The sequence below is a fragment of the Microtus ochrogaster genome, chromosome 5, assembly GCF_000317375.1.
Source record: "Microtus ochrogaster isolate Prairie Vole_2 chromosome 5, MicOch1.0, whole genome shotgun sequence".
NCBI classification, from domain to species: Eukaryota; Metazoa; Chordata; class Mammalia; order Rodentia; family Cricetidae; genus Microtus; species Microtus ochrogaster.
Window position 1 is genome coordinate 35806425 of NC_022012.1, and position 21163 is coordinate 35827587.

General features: G+C 47.4%; 1 protein-coding gene across 2 annotated transcripts in view; it reads right to left on the reverse strand.

The window, feature by feature from the left end:
* Sorl1 (sortilin related receptor 1) overlaps window positions 1-21163 on the reverse strand; it is a 162692-nt gene that overhangs the window by 19977 nt on the left and 121552 nt on the right. For both annotated transcript variants that reach the window (XM_026779339.1, XM_005347141.3), the window contains exons 28-38: window positions 19954-20085; window positions 18517-18648; window positions 16964-17098; window positions 15901-16056; window positions 12161-12310; window positions 6530-6661; window positions 5856-5982; window positions 5536-5705; window positions 3442-3554; window positions 2797-2901; window positions 1944-2016 (exon numbers count right to left, since the gene is read on the reverse strand). In XM_026779339.1, coding sequence (XP_026635140.1) covers window positions 1944-2016; window positions 2797-2901; window positions 3442-3554; window positions 5536-5705; window positions 5856-5982; window positions 6530-6661; window positions 12161-12310; window positions 15901-16056; window positions 16964-17098; window positions 18517-18648; window positions 19954-20085 — 1425 coding nt within the window. The remainder of the gene's footprint in view (window positions 1-1943; window positions 2017-2796; window positions 2902-3441; window positions 3555-5535; window positions 5706-5855; window positions 5983-6529; window positions 6662-12160; window positions 12311-15900; window positions 16057-16963; window positions 17099-18516; window positions 18649-19953; window positions 20086-21163) is intronic.

Sequence of the window (21163 nt, forward strand, 5' to 3'; positions counted from 1 at the left end):
CCAACAGCTAGGAGCTGACACTGACCTCTGAGGGCACAAGGAGAGCATGGTCAAGAGAAAAACCCCTGTGAGCTCCGGACGAGCAGCAGCGCAGCAGCTAGAACATCTGCCCACGAGAAAGGCTACAGTGTTGACCCTAGTGTCATCTAAAGGAGTCCCGGAATCCAGCAGGATCAGACGACATCACTTAAGTGACAACTGGGTTTTAACTCTCAGGACGCAGCCCTTCTAAAGGCAAGGCAAGGGAGTTTGGGTAAAAGACATGTTGAAATCCAGAGCGGCCCCATTAGATGCTCAAAAATGTTATAAAACCAGACTGGAGAAAAAAAACAAGACCAAAAGAAAGGCTCTGAGAAGCTTCAGGTGGCCAACTGAAGCCAGATAGTGCTTGGTGCTAAGGGAAAGTTTGGACTACAGTGGTGACCATGGACAGCTCACGACTCTCCAGAGTCCAGTTGCTTAAACTACAAAATGAGGACAATAATACTTCAGTCATGGGATTCACATAAATGGAAATCACAGTGCGTGGTACGGCCTTCTCACTGGAGCCGGCATCAAGCTGCCGCCTTCATCATGAGTGAATCTGGCTGCCACCACTGCTGTCTTCGTCCTTTATCTTTCTTCCAAAGTCACTAAGACCCAGGTCACAGATGCTCCATGAGCTACCCTCTGCACATAGCCTGACCAAACCACGCGAGGAAGGCTGAAACTTGGCAAAATCATGGGGAAGAGAACAAAGGAAACTAAAACTCAGGGTAATTTTCAAATGCAGATTTGACTTGTACCTGCTGAATTTCAGGAACAAGGTGGCCTTCCAAAGATCCTCCTTTTTATATTTGAATGGTCAGTATACTTTGGCCCAGATTTTTGTAGAAAGTAATAACAAGACAATAGGATTCAAGGAGAGTGAATCCAGCACAACCTCTTTACCACCCGCCAGCAGGCTGCCCACTGACTGGTGGGCGGCAATAACTCTGATTGCCTCCTACCCTGATTGCCACAATTGAGTTTAGAGTAACTGAAATGAATCTCTATCACTGAGAGCTTCTCACAGGCTCAGATGAAAGTAGAATCACCCAATCACATTCCACGCGACAGAGATCAATTGGTTTTAATATCTGTCGGGGCATGGGCAAAGGTCTTCAGGGCCAGAGCAGAGGAAACCACTCAGGACAACGGGCTTCCATCCACTGTTCAGTAGGTACCAGAATCCTTCATTCAGATACTTCAATTTACTCGCCCTCCATCTGAGCTTTTAGTTCTCATTAGATACCAAGGATAAAGTAAAGCAAACAGCAAAGATCTTAGCCCCAAGAGGCACCCGTGAAGGATGTATAGCAGCCTCTTGATAGGCAGAGCAGCACAGTACAAGGATCTGAGCCCAGGAGAGGTGTGCATCAGGATGGGTAAGAGCACAGGCTTTGGAGTCAGGGGTGTGAGGTTTGAGTCCCAGCTTTGTCATTTGTTCTAGGACAAACAACATACTGCTTTCCCCTCCTTTGTCTTGCAGCTATTCTGAGGGACCAGTAAGATAAGTTCACGTGTGCAGAGCAGTGAATTACAAGCACCAAGGGTCAGCTCTGGTGCTATGTACCATCCCTAACCCTGACATGCTTGTCAGTGTAACCAAGGGAGAGGTGCACAGACATCAGTGAGGTGCCTTAAGAATGTGTGTGCAAACCACGCCCAGCTTTAGTGTAAAGAGACTCCTTCTATTTCAGAAGCTGCACAAGCTCACAAAGGGACTGGCATAATGACCTTTGGAAATCAATGCTTGGAGGAAGAATATACTTAGTGGCTGTCCAAAAAGACTCAGTGTCTTTGTGATGCCAAAGTGTGCCTGTGCTGGGGCAGGGGAGGCTTGGAGAAGCTTTCTAACCTATGCTTCTCTGCTCCAAAGGGCTTCCATCATCTCTAAACCAGCAAGCGCCAGAGTCACTCACCTTTGCCTTTCGTGGTGGTGATGGATTTAGAATCACTCCAGTTTCCTATCCCACGACTTGTCACTGCGGCCACCTTTTCCAATCAAAGTGTGAGTTAATAGGAAATAAAAGTAACATATCACACAGTAAGAATGGTAAGGCTTCAGCAGTGAAGGCAAAAAGAAATGTATCGTCAGAGTGATCCAGGACATTCAGAGACCCCAGCAAATGCAATAAGAGAACAAAAAAAAATTGCAATAGTCCTAAGAATATAAAATTTCTATTGATCCTATTTATACCCAGATTCTTCTAAAGGGCAGCTGTGTGTGTGTCTAAGCTCTATATCTGTATATAATGACACATATATACAATGAATATACACATACACACATATACATATATAATATATATACACATATGTAAAAGGAATCCTAGAGAAATTATTAAAATTGTAAGTATAAGGGAGTCTTCAGAAGATGTGTCTTAATGGCTTTAATAAACACCCTCTGCACAAAACTATCTCCTTTCTGGCAAATATATTAATACCACATTTCATAAGAGCCTCATGAAATTGGTTTATAAATGCCACTTAGCACTGTAGCTCCTGCAGCTAATGACAAGTAGAACAGAGGTGAGCACAGAAGGACAGACCCCAGAAGCACCAGAGTGTCCCGTTAGAAGCAGGGAGATCTGCACCACTGCGAGTTATTGGTGATCTGGGGCGGAAGCTGAACTTCCTCTTTAAGACAAGGCACTGGGTGTTTCAAAGAACACTAATACTCATTCCTTAAACATAAGCACAAGGATGACAAGCAGGAGCCAGCTCTCTGCGTTCTAAGACCAGCTAGTGACTGGAGAGGATGTAGACACTCACTCTGATGGTATAGAGGGCATTGAGCAGTAAGTTCTTTATTTCTGTAGAGTTGCTAGCAGCTCTCTGGGAGGCCCACATCTTGGAACCACTCCTGCTGTATTCCACCTGCAAGGAAAAGCTCAGCTGAGTAGAGAGTAACCAGAGGTCGGCCCATCTAACGCCTTACAAAGATGCACGCGGGGAAAGATGGGGCGCTGGGATGGCTAGCGTTAACTGTCATCTTGAGGGGATCTAGAGTCCGCTGGAAGATGAGGCTGTGGGTTTCCCTGTGTGTGATGATCTGATTAGGTTAACTGGGGTGTAGATAGCACACCATTTCCCTGGGCTGCATGCTGTATAAATGGGTGCTGAACACCGGCACCCTTTGCTGCCGCCTGACTTTGCATGCAATAGGACCAGCCATGTCAGCTTTTATGGCCCTGCATTCCCTGCCATTGTGGACTGCACCCTTAAACCGCAAGCAAACCTGTGTCCCTTTGTTGCCTTTGTTGGAATATTTTATTGCACAGACAGAAAAAGGAAGTTGGATTGATGTGCAGTGTCCTAACAGATGGACCATTATCCACAACACCAAATCACCTCCTGGGGACACAGAGCGCCTGGAAACTCTAGCTCTCTGACACCCAATGTCTGGACAGTACTTACAATGTACTCACGGATGAGGCCATGGGTATGGATGGGAGGAGCCCAATGTCCAATGATCACACCTTCCTCTTCATTGTTGAGTGACAGCTGGAGGTTCCGAGGAGCGTCTGGCACTAGAAAACGGTCAAGTCAGAAGTCAAGTTCACCCTGCATTCAAATCATTTGATCGTATGCATTAAAAAAAAAAGACTCCAAGAGGCAGTTGGGACTGAGATATGAATTCAGTAAAAAATTAAACGGAATAAGAATCAACAGATAAATAAAAAAACCCTATACCCCAGTAAACCAAGTCATTTAAAAGAAATCCTGCTTAAAATTATCCTCAAATATGCTAAGAATAATTTAACCAAGAAGATAATTGATTTCTACAATGAAAAATTTAAAACACAGGTGAGAGAGGTTGACAAGAACACCAGAAAATGGACAGGAAGAACTCGTATCATCAACACAGTTTTGTTACCTAAAGCAATTCACATATTCAGGGCGATCCCTGCTAGAATAGCGATAACATTCTCCACAGAAATAGAGAAAAGCACTCTTAATTAAAAAGGAGGCACAGGAGAGGTAGCAGAAAGATTGTGAGAGCCAGAGGAGATAGTGGACATCAAGGCCTTCTAAACACAGCAGGGCTGACACACATATGAACGGACTCACAGGGATCGTGCAGTGTGCACAGGGCTTCACGGGTCTGCACCAGTGCTGAGAGAAGAGGACTCAGGCCCCATTCCTAACCCATCAGTCATCACCAACTGATAATCTCTCACAAATGACAAAGTGATACCTCAAACAGAGTATACAGACCAGCCTTGAGGCCAGGCCCGATGCCCAGGAAAGATGGCAACACAAAACGATCGGTGTGCCACTTCTTGTGGAGGGTCTTTGTCCCATAATGCTTTCTCGGGGCTTTGTTCCTTTTCTCCCACCACTCTTTACACAGGCAGTACAGTTTCCAATTTTGGATTTTATGGGATTTCTGTGTGTGTGTGTGAATGTATGTGTCTCTGTGTCTATATGCGTTTTTGTGCTTATTTACTTATTGGCTTTCTTTTTCAGTTTGCTTTGTCTTATTCTGGTTTGGTATTTAATGCTATGCGATCACCTTAAAGCAGACTCCTTTCTGAGTTTGGTGACAGTACATTCAAATGCTCGGGCAGTGGGGAAAATGACTAGAAGAAGCAGCCCTGTGTCAGCTGCTCTGAAGGGAGGGGCAGGGGGAAGCCCACCTACAACTTAAGCTTTAAAAACTTAGCCACTTGGTAAGTTCTTTAAAACTTAGCCTCAAAATACCGACATGCCTCATATTTAAGTGGCAAGGGCAGCTGAAGGGTTAGGTACCAGGAACTACCCAGAAAAGGAAAATAGAAGCAGAAACTAGACAAGAGATACAAAACAAAACAAAACAAACAAACAAACAAAAACCAAAGTAGAAAGCTCCTGGAACTAAAGGGTAAGACATTCTGGGGCATGGCAAGGACAATGAACTTCAGCACCTCAGGTCAGCACTTCCACACAGGCAAGGGCCAGGCACGCTCCTCACACATGTAAAGTGTGGATAGCATATCCTCAGACCACAGCACCCTTAAAACGGCTCACTGGGTAAAGTGCTTCCTGCACAGGCCTGAGGACCTGAGTTCAGATCTGCCCCCCCCACCCCCGCCAGCACCCATGTAAAGGCTGGATGTGGTGGCAAGTGTCTGTAGCCAGGCAGCCTCGCCCAGTGAGCTCCATGCTCGGGGGAGGGAGGAGAGCCTATCTCAGAAACTAAGAAGGAAAGCATGGCAGATATCCAGCCGTGGCCTCCGGTCTCCACATAAGCATACAAGGTGTATACACACGTGGATATGCGTATCCTACCCCCACCAACGATACGAACTTTAAAAATACACTATAATATAGACTATAACATGGTGTGATGGGAGGGTCTCGGGATAAACTTAAAAATAGACTCAGGGTGTAGCTCAGGGGTAGAGTTCAGGTATATATGTAGGGCCCTGGGCTGAACCTCCAGGATCACACACACACACACACGCACACACACACACACACGCACACACACACACACACACATACAAACAAGTCAGCTATAATACTTACAGCCCTCTGGCGTCCTCAGGGTCACGAAGTCATTGGTGTTGTGCACCTTGCTGAGGCAGTGAACCTGGACTTTAACATGATACGTGGTATCGGGCTTCAAGACTTTGAGTACTGTGCTTGTTTTATTGCTGTGAGTTTCCAGGGTCTTCCATATGCTCTCTCCAACCACCCTGACCGACACAAGGAAGACACTGTCACTGAGAGGCAGCATGGGGTGACAGTGCTGCATGAGCCAGCCAAAGAGGAGCTCTCCATGACCTCACAGGAGAGTGCACAGGGCATCCCACGCCGAAGGCGGCTCTGGCTAAATCGGGACCCACCTGTAGTAGACATTGTACACGCAAGAAGCAGAGGGCATTTTTTTTGGTCGCATCCAGGTCAAAGTCACATCCCCGGAGAAGTCAGCTGTCCACTGGAGATTCTGTACTTTGTATACAGTTAACTCATCTACAGAGGTACAGAGAGTGAGGAATCAAAGTTCTATCTTATGAATCCTTGAATTTCAAAGAGCTCCTCTGAGGTAGAACCACCACGGTCTAAATTGTTAAGAGGACACAACCATTATATGAAAAGATATCCCAGGAAATATGACTCCAACCCCATACTACTTTTCCTAAGCTTTCCTAAATTTCCCACCATATTTACTAATGCATTTTATCTCCCCCGTGCCTGATGTGTTTAAAACTGATTCTCGGTAGGAGATGCAGCAAGCCTAAGGATGGCATGAGCTCTAGACAGCCGGACTGAGCTAACCCCGCCTGCGGCACCAGGCTCTGTGAGTGCAATGGCAGGAATATCAGCAAGAGGAGAGATCACGGGGACATTCAGGGAGGCCTTTCACTGCTGGGGAAGAGCTGGCTGCAGGGTGCATCAAACTTGGACCACACCTCCTCACGTGGCACTCCCAGGTTGAGCATGTTTTTAAGGGGAGACAAAGTCCCTAAGGGCCTAGCTAGAGGCCCCCAGGGTAACCAGAGGTGTGGCTGTCACTCACCACTGCAGCCCTTCTCGTCGCTCTCATCTGAGCAGTCCAGGAAGCCATCGCAGCGCTCAGAGAGCACAATGCAGGCCTCTCCATCGTCGCACTTGAACTCCCTGCTCATGCAGGTCAAGGTGCTGTGGGTGGCTGAAACAGAAAGGATATGCGGTGGGGTGCGGCTGCGCCCAGGCTGGCCACATTTAAGACAAGTCGCCTGGTTTCTTTAAACCTAAATTCTCTGGAAGGAAGTGAAATGATGCTAGCCACGTACAGTGTGGACAGAGTCTCAACTATTCCAGCCCTGCCTCTAACTGAGGATGACTTTGGATTTCTCATCCTCCTGTCTCCATCTCCTGAGTGCTCAGACTACAGGCCTGTATAACTGTGCCCCGGTTTGTGCACTGTTGGGGAACAAACCAATGGTTTTGTGCATGCAAGATGGGCTGACACATGTGGTTTATGGCCACTTTACAGAAGCTAGAATCATTTTGGAAGAAAGACCTTAATTGAGAAAATGTTGTCATGAGATCGGCCTGTGGGAAAGTTTATGATGCATTTTATTGATGACTGATGTGGGAGGGGTCAGCTCACCATAAGCAGTGCCACCCCTGGCCTTGTGTCCCAGGCACTGTAAGAAAGCAGGCTAAGCGAGTTAGTAAGCAGCATTCCCCCGTGGCTTCTGTTTCATTTCCTGCTACTAGGTTCCTTCCTGCTACCAGGCTCCTCCCTGCTTGAGTTCCTGCCCTGACTTCATTTGATGATGGACTGTGATATAGAATTATATGTTGAAATACATCCTTCCCTTCCCGAGCTGCTTTAGTCTTGGTATTTATCACAACAGTAGAAGCCGTAACTAACGTACCAGCCAAGTAGACAAGTACTCTATCAACTGAACTCCATCCCCAGCCCAGACAAAGGTTGAAAGCCTTATTCAGTGTGATCTCATGCACTCCCAAAGTTCAAGATCACTCTGGAAGGCTGGGTAATAATCCCACAGCTACCTAGGTGTGAGGATCTAAAGAACTCAAGTACCTGCAAGAGGTTCTGTCCTTGACCAGCACTGATAAATCATAGCTATTCCCCTGCACCGACTATTGTTATGTTCCTAGGATTTACTGGTTTGCAATCTAGGAAGAAGTTATGTTTTCCAGGTTGGGCAATAGAAATAATTGGATGAATAGGAATAATGTGAAGAGGCAAGCATGCTCATGTGGCACTCTTAACCGCATGAGTGTCTGAAGCATTCTGACAAGAGAATGGAGGGATAAGCTAAGAGTTATGTGACTCAATTCAGAGAGGGTTATTAGCCAAAGGTACATGATCTCCATTTTAGAGGAGGGTCAAAAATGGGCTGGTGACAATGTCATTGAAAAAGACCCTAAAGAGGGAAGAGGGGAACTACAGAACCCAAATCTCCCACCCAAGAGTATCTGGAGTTGGGTCCTCCTTGTATAAACTCATGCCTACCCACCTAATCCCAAATAAAAAAGGGCTATAGCCCTGTTCTCTCTACCTAACACCTCTAATCCACACACCCCTACCCTTGAATGTACGAACCCATCAACGCTGGACCCCAACGGATGTCACCCCAATGTGGGACCCTGACACTGCTTCAATCCTGTCTTCCACCTAGACCATCACTTGGACTAACAGCAAAGTTCTGAGATCCAGAAAAAAAAAATGGGTGGTGTTTTTAGGAGCAGTCAAGTGTTCAAAAGGAAGGCGTAAAGAATTCCAGGAGATGTTTCCAGATGGAAAAACATATGGGTTTGGCCAAAGAATAAGGAAGTAGCAGAAGGGGTTGAAGAGTTGTTGCAACAACCGTGTTTAAGCACTGGCTTTTCTTGGGGGAAGATCTGAGGCCTCTTTGCAAAGGTGTCTAGGATAGAGCAGCAGATTTGTTAGGGGAAAAATGAGCTAATAGGGAAAGGGGAGAGGCTAGTTCTTGTATCTCTATGCTAGGTTCCAGTTTCCCTGTGGATACCAAGCTCTGTCACACAAAACAGTGATGTAAAATAGTGAAGATAAATAAACATTGCACCTCTGCAATTATTTCTAGATGACTTATATTCCCCAACAGGGCATAATCTCTAAGTAAACACATATAACATTGTTTTGTTTAGGCAATAATAAAAGTGAAAAGTCTCTACATGTTGAATTCAAGTGCAGTTTTGATACTTCCAGCCTATGGCTGGTTAAATACATGTATACAGAATCCATGGGCACTCAAGGGAAAGGAAATGGCCAAAACCATTTATGAAGAAATTTTGTATGTATGTGTGTGTGCTGTGTATGCATGTTTGTATGTGTTTGTGCCTGTGTGTGTGTATGTGTGCAGAGGCCCTAGGTTGGCCTTGGATGTCTTCTTTGATCATTCTTCACGTTATTTATTAAGGCAGGATCTCTCAGTTAAACCCAGGGTTCATTGATCAGGTCAGTCTATATAACCAGCTTGCTTCCAGACGCCTGTCTCTACTTTCCAAATACTGAAATACATATGAGGTCTCCATGCTTGCCCAGCTTTTATGTGGATGCAGGGGATCCGAATTCTGGTCCCCACACTTGCATGGCAAGTGTTGTACTTATGCAGGCCATGTCTCCTGCAACCCTCATGCAGATTTTTATAGCTAGAATCCCCCTTCTGCAGGAGGAGCATGATAATATGGATAGCTATTATATTCTGAGCAGAAATTGATGTGTCTTGGGGAGTGGAAGAGCAGGGACTGTGTGGCATATGAAAGTGTATTCAAAAAAGAGGTTTGAATACCATTGTTGCCCTTGTCACACAGGCAAAAGACAGACCCCATGCATCCATGCACTATATCCCATGATACAGGCACTGCTCTCTATGACAGAGACAAGCAACATGAGTGCAGAGAATTTGCCTGCACAGTGCATCCTCCATGAAGAGGAACTCAAACATGTACATCACTCTGTGGAGTGTAGAAGACAGGATGGGACATTCCAAGTGTTAAGTGTGTGTGTGGGGGGGTGCCGAATAGCAGGGCAGGTGACACCACTGAACACAGGAAGGTGTCAAGCTGTTCTGAAGGGGGTTGTCTTGAAATGCACATGAATCGTACCACAGAAACCTCCCACTTGGCAGTAACTCAAAGCAACAATAGCAGCAACGAGGAGGGCAACTGGGGATCCGAGGCCACTTTGTGAAACACATCTTAACGCTTTGAGGACAAGGAAACATAGGTCCTAATACTAGTAAGACTGTCACTAATATTTAAACTGATTAACAAACATGTGACTGAGGGGTACTGAGCACAGAACATGGGGTGCTGGAAACACATTTTCTGCCTGATAAGGCGATTGCAAAAATGGATGAAAGGGAATGATGGGTAATAGCATATCTTGATTTTAAGACCTTTAACTAAGCAACACCCCCATGGGTGAGCTAGATTTGAAATGGATTGAAAACCGTGATTTAAGGGGTGCCAATTAGCGACTTCCAATCAATCGCCCAGGTGGGAGGCTCTGTTTCTTTTCTTTTCCGCTAATTATTTCTAACATTCGCCCGATGTGATGTGGTGGCTCGCGCTTGGCTAAGATGTTCCCACTGTGGTTTCGGGGAGTGTGAGGTAAACTTGTCCTGCTAACAGAATGCCCTAGGGGACGACCTCCTTCATTCTTTCTACACAAGTGTAGGCTTTTACAATAACCTATATTTAACCTTTTCTCTGCATTGGGCTTGGTGTAGTCTCCTCTGATAAGAACAGTCAATGTGGCGTCTCAGCAAGGCGACCGCTTTCTATCTGAATAAAATGTCCCAGTGCTACTAACTGGGGGTAAAGGGGGTGAGAAGTCAGGGTGTCCTCCTTGAAGATGAATCTTCCTTTTACTAAAAGGAAGACAATACCAAAAATTACAAGGAGATTTGGAGACCGAAGGAACATAAGTGTAGGACTTGTGAATAGTGAACGACATATTAAAACTCACCATAAAATGTTAATGTACTTTCCTTTTAACGTGTGTGTGGATGCACATGTGTGCACATGTACGGGTGTTCGTACAAAGGTCAGAGGACAAACTTAAATATCATCCTCACGAATGCCATCTACCTCCTTTGAGATAGGGACTTTCACAGGCCTAGAGATTGCGAACTGGGCTAAGCGGGCTGGTCAGTGAGCTCCAGCGATCCTCCTGTCTCTGGCTCCCCACGGCCAGGGGTAGGAGCAGAGGTTCCTTCACCTTTCATTCCTCTGTGGGCTCTGGGGATTGAACTTGGGGCATCATGCCTGCGCAGCAAGCACGTTTCTAAGGGCACCAAATCCAGTGCTAACTTCCCGAGTCTTAATGACGTCATCAGGAACTCGGCTACTTCGTTGGCTTCGTGTCACCTGCAGGGGTGACATGCATGCCTTCATGTTTTTGTCCAAGGTGCTGAGGACATTTAAAATGGACAGAAAATGTATTTGTTTTTTAAAAAAAAAAACCCTCACAAATGCAAATAAAAAGTAGAAGCAGCTTGATCCTTCTAGGTTACACCCACATCATAAGGGTTGAATTAGAGGGGTTAGCTGATAACAGACACTGCCTTTGACCAGTTTCTCAGGAAAGGGCAACATTTTCTAGGGTTCCCTTTGGGGCTCAGTATTCCCTTCCAGAAGAATCTTAAAGAGAGAAAGGAAGAGAGAGAACATGCAGAATAGGAGGGATGAGGAGGAGTGGAGGTTGCTGCTAGTGTTTTGAGCTGAAGGCTTGCTGGAGACATGGAAGAGATTCTAATACTCCGCTGTATGCTCACTGTGCAAAATGAGAGCTAATGAAACAATATCCTTCCTGGTACTACACGTGTGACAGGGCAGGACATCAATGTCTGCAGCAAGTGTGTGGCCAGTGGAGGGGATCCCGTAAGACAAGTCCTTAAGCAGGAGCAGCACTCCCCTGCCAAGAGGCATGCTGATGGCATGTAGCGTGGCATCGTGCTAGCCACCCCTCTCAGGTCAAAGGTAGTTTCCATGTATGGACAGCAACTACAGGTGCTGGCTGGGTGCCGAGGATTAGATGGGGGACCTTAGCATCACTGTTTTCTCCCATCCAGGCTGCCTGCCTTATCTCCTGGCCTCTGAGCATCAGCAGGACAGCCAGTGTGTCCATCCATCACCTACTCCCAGGGGCTCCCCTGGGTACATCAGGGGTGCAAGCAATGGGACCGTTATGCAGGTGTCACCTCCTGTGACAATTCAGATTCCTGTGTGGCTTATTGTTTCTCACTAAGTACAATTAATTACTCCAGGAGCAAATCCTGGTTCTTAAGGCAGCACTGCAGATGATCTGCCCAATAGCATATTCTGAATGCCTCAGTGATGCTTGCTGGAGTGATGCTCACTTCCACAAGGCCACGGCTTCACCAACGGGTGCTTTTAGGAATTAAACATGTTTAGCAAAAACACTCGTATAGATTTTTCTTCCATTCAGAAATCTTTCCACTGGGATGCTCCTAGTATTTAACATTTGGCCAGTTTATCAAATCCAGCATCACTATCACAGACCGGGACACTTGTCCCCTCAGCCGTGTCCTCAGAGAATACTGTAAACATGACTACACAGAAACACAGAGGAGCCAGCTGCCCAAAGATGGAAGCAGAGAAGGGGACTCAGAGCTCTGCAAAGTGACCTTGAGAAGATACTCACGGCAGTTGGCTTCATCCTGGCCATCCTGGCAATCCTGGTGGCCGTCACAGCGCTTCCAGTTGGGGATACATTTCTTTGGTTGGTGACACTCGAACTCAAACCGGTCACACCGCCCGCGCTGGGTGGGAGTGGAGGCAGCAGTTGTGTTTGCTAGAAAAGCGATGTTTTTACATGTTACTTTTCAGTATGGAGAGAGCTTGTCAGGAAGAGCAACCATTCAACTATTAAATGTGCTAGGGGAGTGCAGGTCTGCAGGAACTGTAAGGGGGAGGGGGATGAGGTCCAGGCACCTGCCAGCTGGAAAGAAAAAGCAGGTAGGGCATCATGTCTTATGTTGTTCCTCTCAGGGCCCCATTACAGACTCACTTGAGAGATTCTCTGTAAAGACACGGCTGTGGATAAGAAGAAAGGAAAGCAGATCAACCAGGAAAGTAGCTAGGGGAGTCAGAGGAGGCTGCATCCTATCCTAAGCTATTGGAAGAGAAAGCTCGGAGCCAGCCAGCCCAGTATCACAGGATCCCCGAAGGTTCAGAAATCGTCTCTCTCACTTGAGAGAGAAGACCAGGGAAGGGTCGGGCAATAGGACTAGAAGAAGTTCCAAAAGCAGCCTCATCACTACTGTTCCCTTCTGGCCCCAGCCCAGGAGACAACTGTCCTGTTTAAAAGCAGGGGCAGAAGCCTGGCTGATTGTGATTTGCAAAGAATCAAAACAAAGGGACTGTTGAAGCATCCTAAGTGAGCAAGAAGATGCCAACGATAATAGAGGCACTGAACTTACGATCAGTCAATGAGATGTCAGGTAACTTCCTGACATGAGGCCCTGGTAGTTTAGGCAGAGGGTCTAGAATTATCTCCAAGGACAATGACCAGCTTCAGAGATAAACAATGAAATTACCAAGGCCTGGGGTTTCCTAGCAAACAGGGTGGCAACAAAGCATGAAACTGGCGTGCCCAACCGTGTATTCAGAATCACTCAGCAGCAATTTAGTTCCCATCATGGAACTAAGTACCAATAAAGAATTATCTAAGAAAAACCCTTAGCCTCAAAGCAAAAAACAAAATAAAAATATAATATGCACACACACGCACACACACACACACACACACACACACAGACAGACACACCTCCAAGAAAGGTTGCTTAGAGGAAATAGAGACTTTGTAAGAAACAAATATCAGGAAGCTAAGAACCACTGCCCTGCACACGTGAGGACTTGAGTTCGAAAACCCAGCCCCCTTGTAACCAGAGCCACACAGATTCAGTGAGGGGCTGTTTCAAAACCCTAAGCTGAAAAGTGACAGAGAAAGATACCCAATGCTAATGTCCTGCCGTGGCCTCTGCATACGCGCCATAGGCACACGCTTGTACGCACACAACCTGGACATACACACCCCAGCACCAAGCATACCCAAACAAGCAAATCTCAAAGCCAAATGTCCCTAGTGTGATCATGGAGAATATATGAGAGCAGCATAGTACTAAAAGAAAAAAGACAGTAAAAAAAAAAATCGAAACTAATATAACAGAAATGAAGAAACTCCAAGGAAGAGTTGGCAAAGCAAAGCGAATATCCCAGAAAATGAAAAGAAAACGGCAAATCTCTAAATCTAAAAGGGATTTTTTTAAAAAAAAAAAAAGCAAGAATAAGGGGGCCAGATGTCATGACTCGTATCTGAAATCCCAGCTACTCAGGAGGCAGAGGCAGGAGGATTACCACAAGTATAAGGCCAGTCTAGTCTACATAGCTAATTGAAGGCTCTGTTTGAAGCGAACACAAAGAGCATGAGGAGGATCCGGTCAATAGACATGACAGACAAGATCACAAGGAAGTGGAGGTGGGCACCATTCACTAAACGTTTCGAGACAATTCCCTCAAACTGTAACACATGGATTCCCACAGGAGCCAAGGACAAGATCTGATGAGCTTGCAGAAAACTTAAAATAAAATAAATAAAATTGTAAAATAAAGCTTAAAATAAAACACACAGCTTAGGAGCTCAAGCTGCCCATGGCTTTCCTAAGAGCTACTCAAAGGACAAGAGCAGATACTTTCCACTTCTAAAGAAAAGTGACCGACAAGCTAGTGTTCTAAATTCAGCACAGATGTCAATCAGACCTGAAGATGGAACATAAATCGTTTCAAATAAGTCAGTCCCCAGACACATTTCCTACAGATTCCCTTCCAGAAACTTTCTAGACTATATGCTATATCAGCCATGAGAGTGAAGAAGAGAAAGGAGAGAAGCTGGGACAGCTAATTGTGGAGCGCTTCACAAAGACCACTGTGCAGGAGCATCAGGGGCAACTGGTGAAAACCACAGTAGCCCAGCAGGAAGCAAGCACGCTGAGAGATGCTCCTGCCGCTCTCACTTAGCCAAGGCTGACACAGACGATAAAGCCCTTGCAGGGCCAGCTCCAACAGCTCTGGGGCTAGCCTGGGGTATCCTGAGAACTGCTCTCCAAAAAGAACTGAGAGGGGCAGGAGCAGGGGGAAGGGAGAGGAAATGGAAAAAGAGTAAAAGGGGAAAAACGGGAAGGAGGGAAAAGCAACAGGAAGGGAAGGGGGATGGAGAAGAGGAAAGGGATGGGGAGAATAAGGGAAGAAGAGGGGAAAGAGGGGAAGGGGAAAGAGGAAGGGGAAGGATGGAGTGTTAATTGGTCTCCTGGGCTGGGAAGACAGCTCAGTGGGTAAAGTGTTTGTCTCACAGGCTTGAGGACCTGTAATCCCGGTGTCCCTTGGGTGAGATGAAGATGGGGAGCTCCCAGAAGCTTGGGGGCCAGCTAACTGGCACACGCACAACACACAGCAAAGGACCCTGGAACGAAGTGGAAGGCAAGGACCAATGCTGTGGTTGTCCTCTGACCTCCACATCTCCACATGTGAACATGCATGAGCACACAAACAGGTGTATACATGCCATACACACACACATACACACACAGATGCACATTTAGGGGATATAAAAAATAACTGATCTTCTATAAGACTACAGGGAGGGGAGAAGGTGACAAGTTGGAGGGAAATGTGAATGACTGTTAGCAAAACACATGGTATAAATGAATAAAAATGTCATAAATAAAATCTACTATTTTATATAATGAATATATACTAATGACTTTTAAGAACCAAAAATTAAAAAAAATGAATAAGCAACCACAAGTTAAAATGAGGGCCCCAATTGTTAGGATATTTATTTCATGATTGCCCTAAAGACTGCTCTGATTTCCCAGGCAAGAAGCCACTGGCGACTTTTAAATAGGAAAGCGGTGGGATCCACACATAGGAAGATGATCTCATTGTAGACCTAAGAGTGGGCTCTGAAATGGGCTGTATAAAGGATGACAAACAAGGTCAGCACTCCTCTTAAAAGCAAACTTGGAACTGCCTCTCATTCAGGGATGGCAATGCTACCTCAACCCTGTTCTGCTGGTAGGACGGAAGTCTCAAAAGACCCAGGCCTCCTGCATCACAGTGGTTGCAAGACCTTCAGCTTTTTCTGTGTTCAGCCACTAGATGGCAGTGATCGCCCTTCTTTTAGAGTTGGCAAGCAGAAAAACTGGGTCCTCTCTCCTGAGTTGGTACACACACAAACCTCGTTACTATCCCAGCTGTTAACTCCTCACTGAGAGGGAGACAGGGGAAGAAGGCAGGAACCACGCAGGGCAGTTTAAAAGCTAGGATGATCTCGGGGTACAGTGCCCCCCGAATGCCACTGTGCAAACCCTGGCTGGGACTCACCTAGAGAGGGGCAGCCTTCCTCGTCCGAGCCATCAGCACAGTCCCGGTAGCCATCACACACCCAGGTGTCCATCACACAGGCTCCGCTGGTGCAGCGGAAGTAATTGGGCAGACACGTGGAGGGTCCAGCGGTGGGGGAGGGGAGAACATGAGACTCTGCAGAAAAGCAAATGAGGAGATCCCAAGTGTGAGTAGCTGCTTGGTTTCAAATGAAAAACGTGTCCCAGATGGATGCTGATGTCCCTGTTGCAGCAGCCAAAGGCAGACACAGCCCTGAACATCAGCCTACTTAATCATCATCTATAGGGGGTTTCCAAAGAAGTGGCAGTCTCTCCCCCACTTAGGAGAGTTAATACACTGGCACAGAGCCATTGTCACATGAGTGTGCCCTCACAAGGGCTCCTGACTGAGGATGGAGGAAATAGGTGGACCAGGGAGACACAAAGTGGCTGGAGAATTCTCACTGAAGCCTAGCATGGCTGCAGCTGAAACATCACCATGACCCAAGATGAGAAGGCAGAAAGCCCATGTCTCACACCAGGACCCTTACACGTATCGAAACATACTTAGGACCTGGGAACTTACTAAAGTACCCATGGTATGGAGCCTCTGACATTCTGAAGATGTCCCATAGAACAAGGTGTGGGGGTGGGCAGACTCAGCTGAGAAGCAAGGCACTAAGTCCTTCAGAGTCGGGAGTGGGTAACCTTGGAGACAGTGGAAAGCCATCACACAGATCGGTCATACAGTGGAAATTCATGCCAGTGCTGGGAGAAAATGGGAGTCTTGGAAGTCCCTGGGCCAGCCAGCTTAGCTTAACTGGTGAGGCCCAAGCCCTCCAGTAAGACACAGTCTCAAAAAACCAAGGTGGAAAGCACCTGAAAGTGAAACCAGAGGTTGACCTCTGGCCTCTATAAGCAACATACAAAACTGAAAGTAAATGAAGGAGATGATGACCGGAAACACTCAGCATGGTTCCTCCCTCACAAAAAGCCAAAACAGTACAGGCTGAGCCAGGCTCTCCAGAGACCAGTAGAGCTGACCTGCTTCCCCGGGCTCTCACCTCCACAGTCCTTCTCATCAGACCAGTCCCCGCAGTCATTTTCTCTGTCACACTTCCACCTGTTGGGGATGCAGTGCCCATTCTCACAGCGAAACTGAAAGTAGCGGGAGCAGTTCGGGGCTTCCGTGGGGTTTTCTGCAGAGAACACCCACACTGTCAGTCATTTCCCCTGCACCAGTGTGAACGCAGGCAGCGCTTCTTCCCCTCCGTGTATCTCCCCTGCACCAGTGTGAACTAGATCCCCCCAGTGTGAACTCAGGCAGCGCTTCCCCTCCATGTATCAATCCCCAGGGTGACTACAGCTCTTCCCCTCCATGTATCTCCCCTGTGTGACTGCAGCTCTTCCCTTCCGGGTATCTCCCCTGCACCAGTGTGAACTATTATCTCCCCAGTGTGAATGTGGCGCTTCCCCTCTGTGTAGCTCCCCAGTGTGAACGCAGGGCCTCCCCTCCCTGTATTGATCCCCAGTGTGAACACAGCTCTTTCCCTCCATGTATCTCTCCTGCGCCAGTGTGATCTGTATCTCCCCAGTGTGAATGCTGCGCTTTCCCCTCCTTGTATCCCCCCTGGACCAGTGTGAACTGTCTCTCTCCAGTGTGAACCAGGGCTTCCCCTCCATGTATCTCCCCGCAAGGTGAATGCAGCTTCCTCCTCCATGTATCTCCCCAAGGGCCAAGTCCAGGGACACCTGCACTCCTCTCCCCGAGAAGATAAGGCATTCTCCTGGATCCAAGCTGGGACAAGTAACATCTGCAAACTCAACAGCACCCATCTTCTTAGCTCCCAACTCCTAGTTTTCTGAACTGGCACCCTGAAGATAGTCACTCTGAGTTTTAATCATGACACTTTACCAAAGACATAACTTCAGTATGACGACAGCCCAAGGGTGAAGGTGTGTGGTCTGGAACTTTCACAGGGAGGTCCACACCCCAGCATTTACCATCACAATGGTTACTCTTCATTAGGACATACAGGGGGACTTAGGGTCATCATGGAAGCAAACCTCTAGCTGTGCCTATTAGGACACTTCCAAAAATATAAATAGAGCAGGAAAGACTCACCCTGGAGTCAGGGTAGCACAACCCAGGGGCTGCAACCATGGATGGGATGCAAAGGAGAAAGGGAACTGAGCATCAGCATTCATTTCTCTCAGCTTCCTGAGCAGGCACATGGCATGACCGGCTGTCTCAGGTTGCTGCTGTCATGGTTCCCTTGTTGTGGTGGTCTACATAGATGGACTTACATTATGTAACAAAACAGACTTTCCTTGCTGAAGGTTTTGTTGCTGTGTATGTTGCCACAGAAGAAGTAACTAAGACACCGTGATTGCTTACCCACTACACTCCTAATGTGTGATGTGGCCCTCCCACTGGGGGAAGGGAGGAGTAGGCTAAACATCCCTCAGCACCTCCGGGATATAATCCCCTCTTCATCCATCCCTCCTATGCTGCTGAAGAGGAGGAAGGCAAGGCTGTAGGTGAGATGTCTGAGCATCCCCGCCCTACAGTCTCCCTGTAACTGGAAGGCCGGCCGAGGCAGGCGGGTTTTCTTACCACAGTTGGCTTCGTCCGAGTAATCGCCACAATCGTCCATCCCATCACACTTCCAAATCAGGCTGATGCACACCCCATTCTGACACTGGAAGCCGAACTCGTCACACTCCTTGTGGAACTCGGGGTCTTGAGCTAGAAGGTGACAAACATCTGTCAAGTCCAGGTCGCTTCTGTGTTGGAGAGTTCTGAGCAGCCGGGCCACTTGGAGGCAAAGGTCCTCTGCTGAGAGACTGCGGAGCTAAGGGGGCCTCGAGAGATTGAGGGCAGACTCGGTCTCAGCAAAGCACACTGTTAACTAAGCCATTCCACATGCAGGGCTGGACCCCTAACCCCCGATACCACACCTGCTTTAGAGATGATGCTTTCAGCGAGGGAATGTAAATTAAAACATGGCCATCAAGGTGTGCCCGAATCCAGTATGACTAGTGTGCTTAGAAAGGAAAGTCCCTACCCTTCGGCAGGCTAGGGAAAGACTGCCACTTAAACCCAGGGATTCAATGCCAACCCAGGCAACACAGCAGGACCTTGACCTTGTTCCTTTAAATAAATAGACACAGCAAAAGCGGAAGCTTAGACAGATGCTTAGAGAAGAAAGATCACGAAAGACTCTGGTAAAGACAGCATCTACCAGGGAGGGGGGAGGCCTGAGACAGTACTATCAGCACCTCACGAGTGAACAACAGAGTTTCTGGTGGTTGAGCCACCCAGTCAGTCTGCAGCCTTTTGCTATGACAGTTCAAGACGTGCACAGACCTAGTGCTGTGCTTTGAACGTGAAATATCCTTAACCGGCTTTGATTTGAACACTTGGTCTCTACTTACTGCCACTATGTTGGGAAGCTATGGCACCCCGGAAGTGGGACTTAACTTGGGACAGTAGGGCAGTGGGGCTGGGCCTTTGGAGATTGTACTGGGTCCTCAGCACCCTTTGCACTTTGCTCACTGTGTTCCCTGAGGTGAAATGTTCTTTCCCAGCACACTGCTACCACCATCATATTCTGCGCAAGTACTGGAAGCCAAACAGCCATGGACCAAATCCTACAGACCAAACCCTATGAAACCACGAGCCCAAGCAGAGTCTCCCTCTTTACAGCTGTTTCTGCCAGCTGTTCGGTCACTGTGACACCAAAGTAACGGCCAGGGGCATTTTGCAGCAGGAGATGTAAAATAAAGTATACACTATTGGGACCACTGGGGCAAAGCAGTGCTACAAAGATTAGCTCCTCAATATGGATGGCAGGCCAGCCTCTCCCACAAGGTGACCCTTGAGCCAAGGTCCTGGTCACTCACCGGTCACCTGGTCACCTGCTCACTGTGTATGGATAGTTACAAAACATCAGTGCATACGTGAGAAAAGGAACAACCACAAAGAGAAGGCTGGGACACACGAGTCTTCGGGGTCCCACGGAGCGGCAGACCTCCCCACCCATCCACTCACAGCATCCGGCGAAAGTGGGGTCCTCGTCGGAGCCATCACGGCACTGGACGATCCCGTCACACACCATGGAGTGGAAGAGACACTGCTGGCGGTTCTTGCACACGAAGTCCATGAAGCGCGTGCAGAAGGGCTCTGAAAGAGAGTGGCGAGGAAGAGCCATGAGTGCCTGAGGCGGCAGGGGCGCTCGGCAGTCCTGACCAAGTGCACATGGACTGACCCAGCATCTGCAGGGATGTGAGAGCCTCTGTGGACGGAGTACCTGTTAATGCAAGAAAAGCACTTGCCATAGAGCGCACCATAAAACCTCCGAGGCAACATTATAAGACATTTTATTATCTCTGCATATAAAACAAGGAAATAAGGATCGCAGCATCAAGTTCTTTCCCCACCAAGGGCACATGGCTAACGAGGGAGAAGCCCACACTACAACCTAGAGCTGCCTAGCACGAAGTCCAAACCTTCACCATGATTAATCTGGCACCGACTTCCTGATACAGAGGTCAGCAATTATTATCTATAAGAAACCAGTGTTACAGGCTCAATTGAACCCCTGTCTTCAGTATCTCTGTTGAAGAGCTAAGCCCAACGTAATTAACTCTATCTGGAGACAGGCCCTTTAGAAAAATGACTCAGGTTTAAAGGTCACTAGGATTAAAGAAGCCACAATAGGATAGGTGTCCCTTTAAGAACAGACATCAGAAACGCATGAAGAGACCATGTGAATGCATAACAACACGGAACCTGGAGTGGAGTAATAACTGCCTTTGATAGCCCTCATAATCTTATGAATGAATTCCTTATAATATTCCCGCTCCCCAAACGTGTGTGTCTGTGTACAAACCTGTTGAGCCTAAGCTGTTGTTCCCATGAGAAGTCCATGGCATTAGGCTTTGTTCACAGAAGCCTAAAACATAGCTTCTTTGGCCTACTCAGTTTCACTATGATAGCATGAGAACAGCCACATGCAACAAATAAACAGGTGAGACCCAGTGTGTTTAATGCGACTTCATTCAGAAGAGCTGGCTACGGCATGCATTTGGCCACAGGCAAGGCAGCCATGCCCATACTAACAGGTTTGCTTTTGAGCGATGGGCTGGACCCTACCTAGAGGCCAGATCGCAGCACCTGCACTAACACATTTGCTCTCGACCTGGCCTGCACGATAGAATAGCATGGAACACCGTAAAAGAGGGAGATATCTCAACACCGA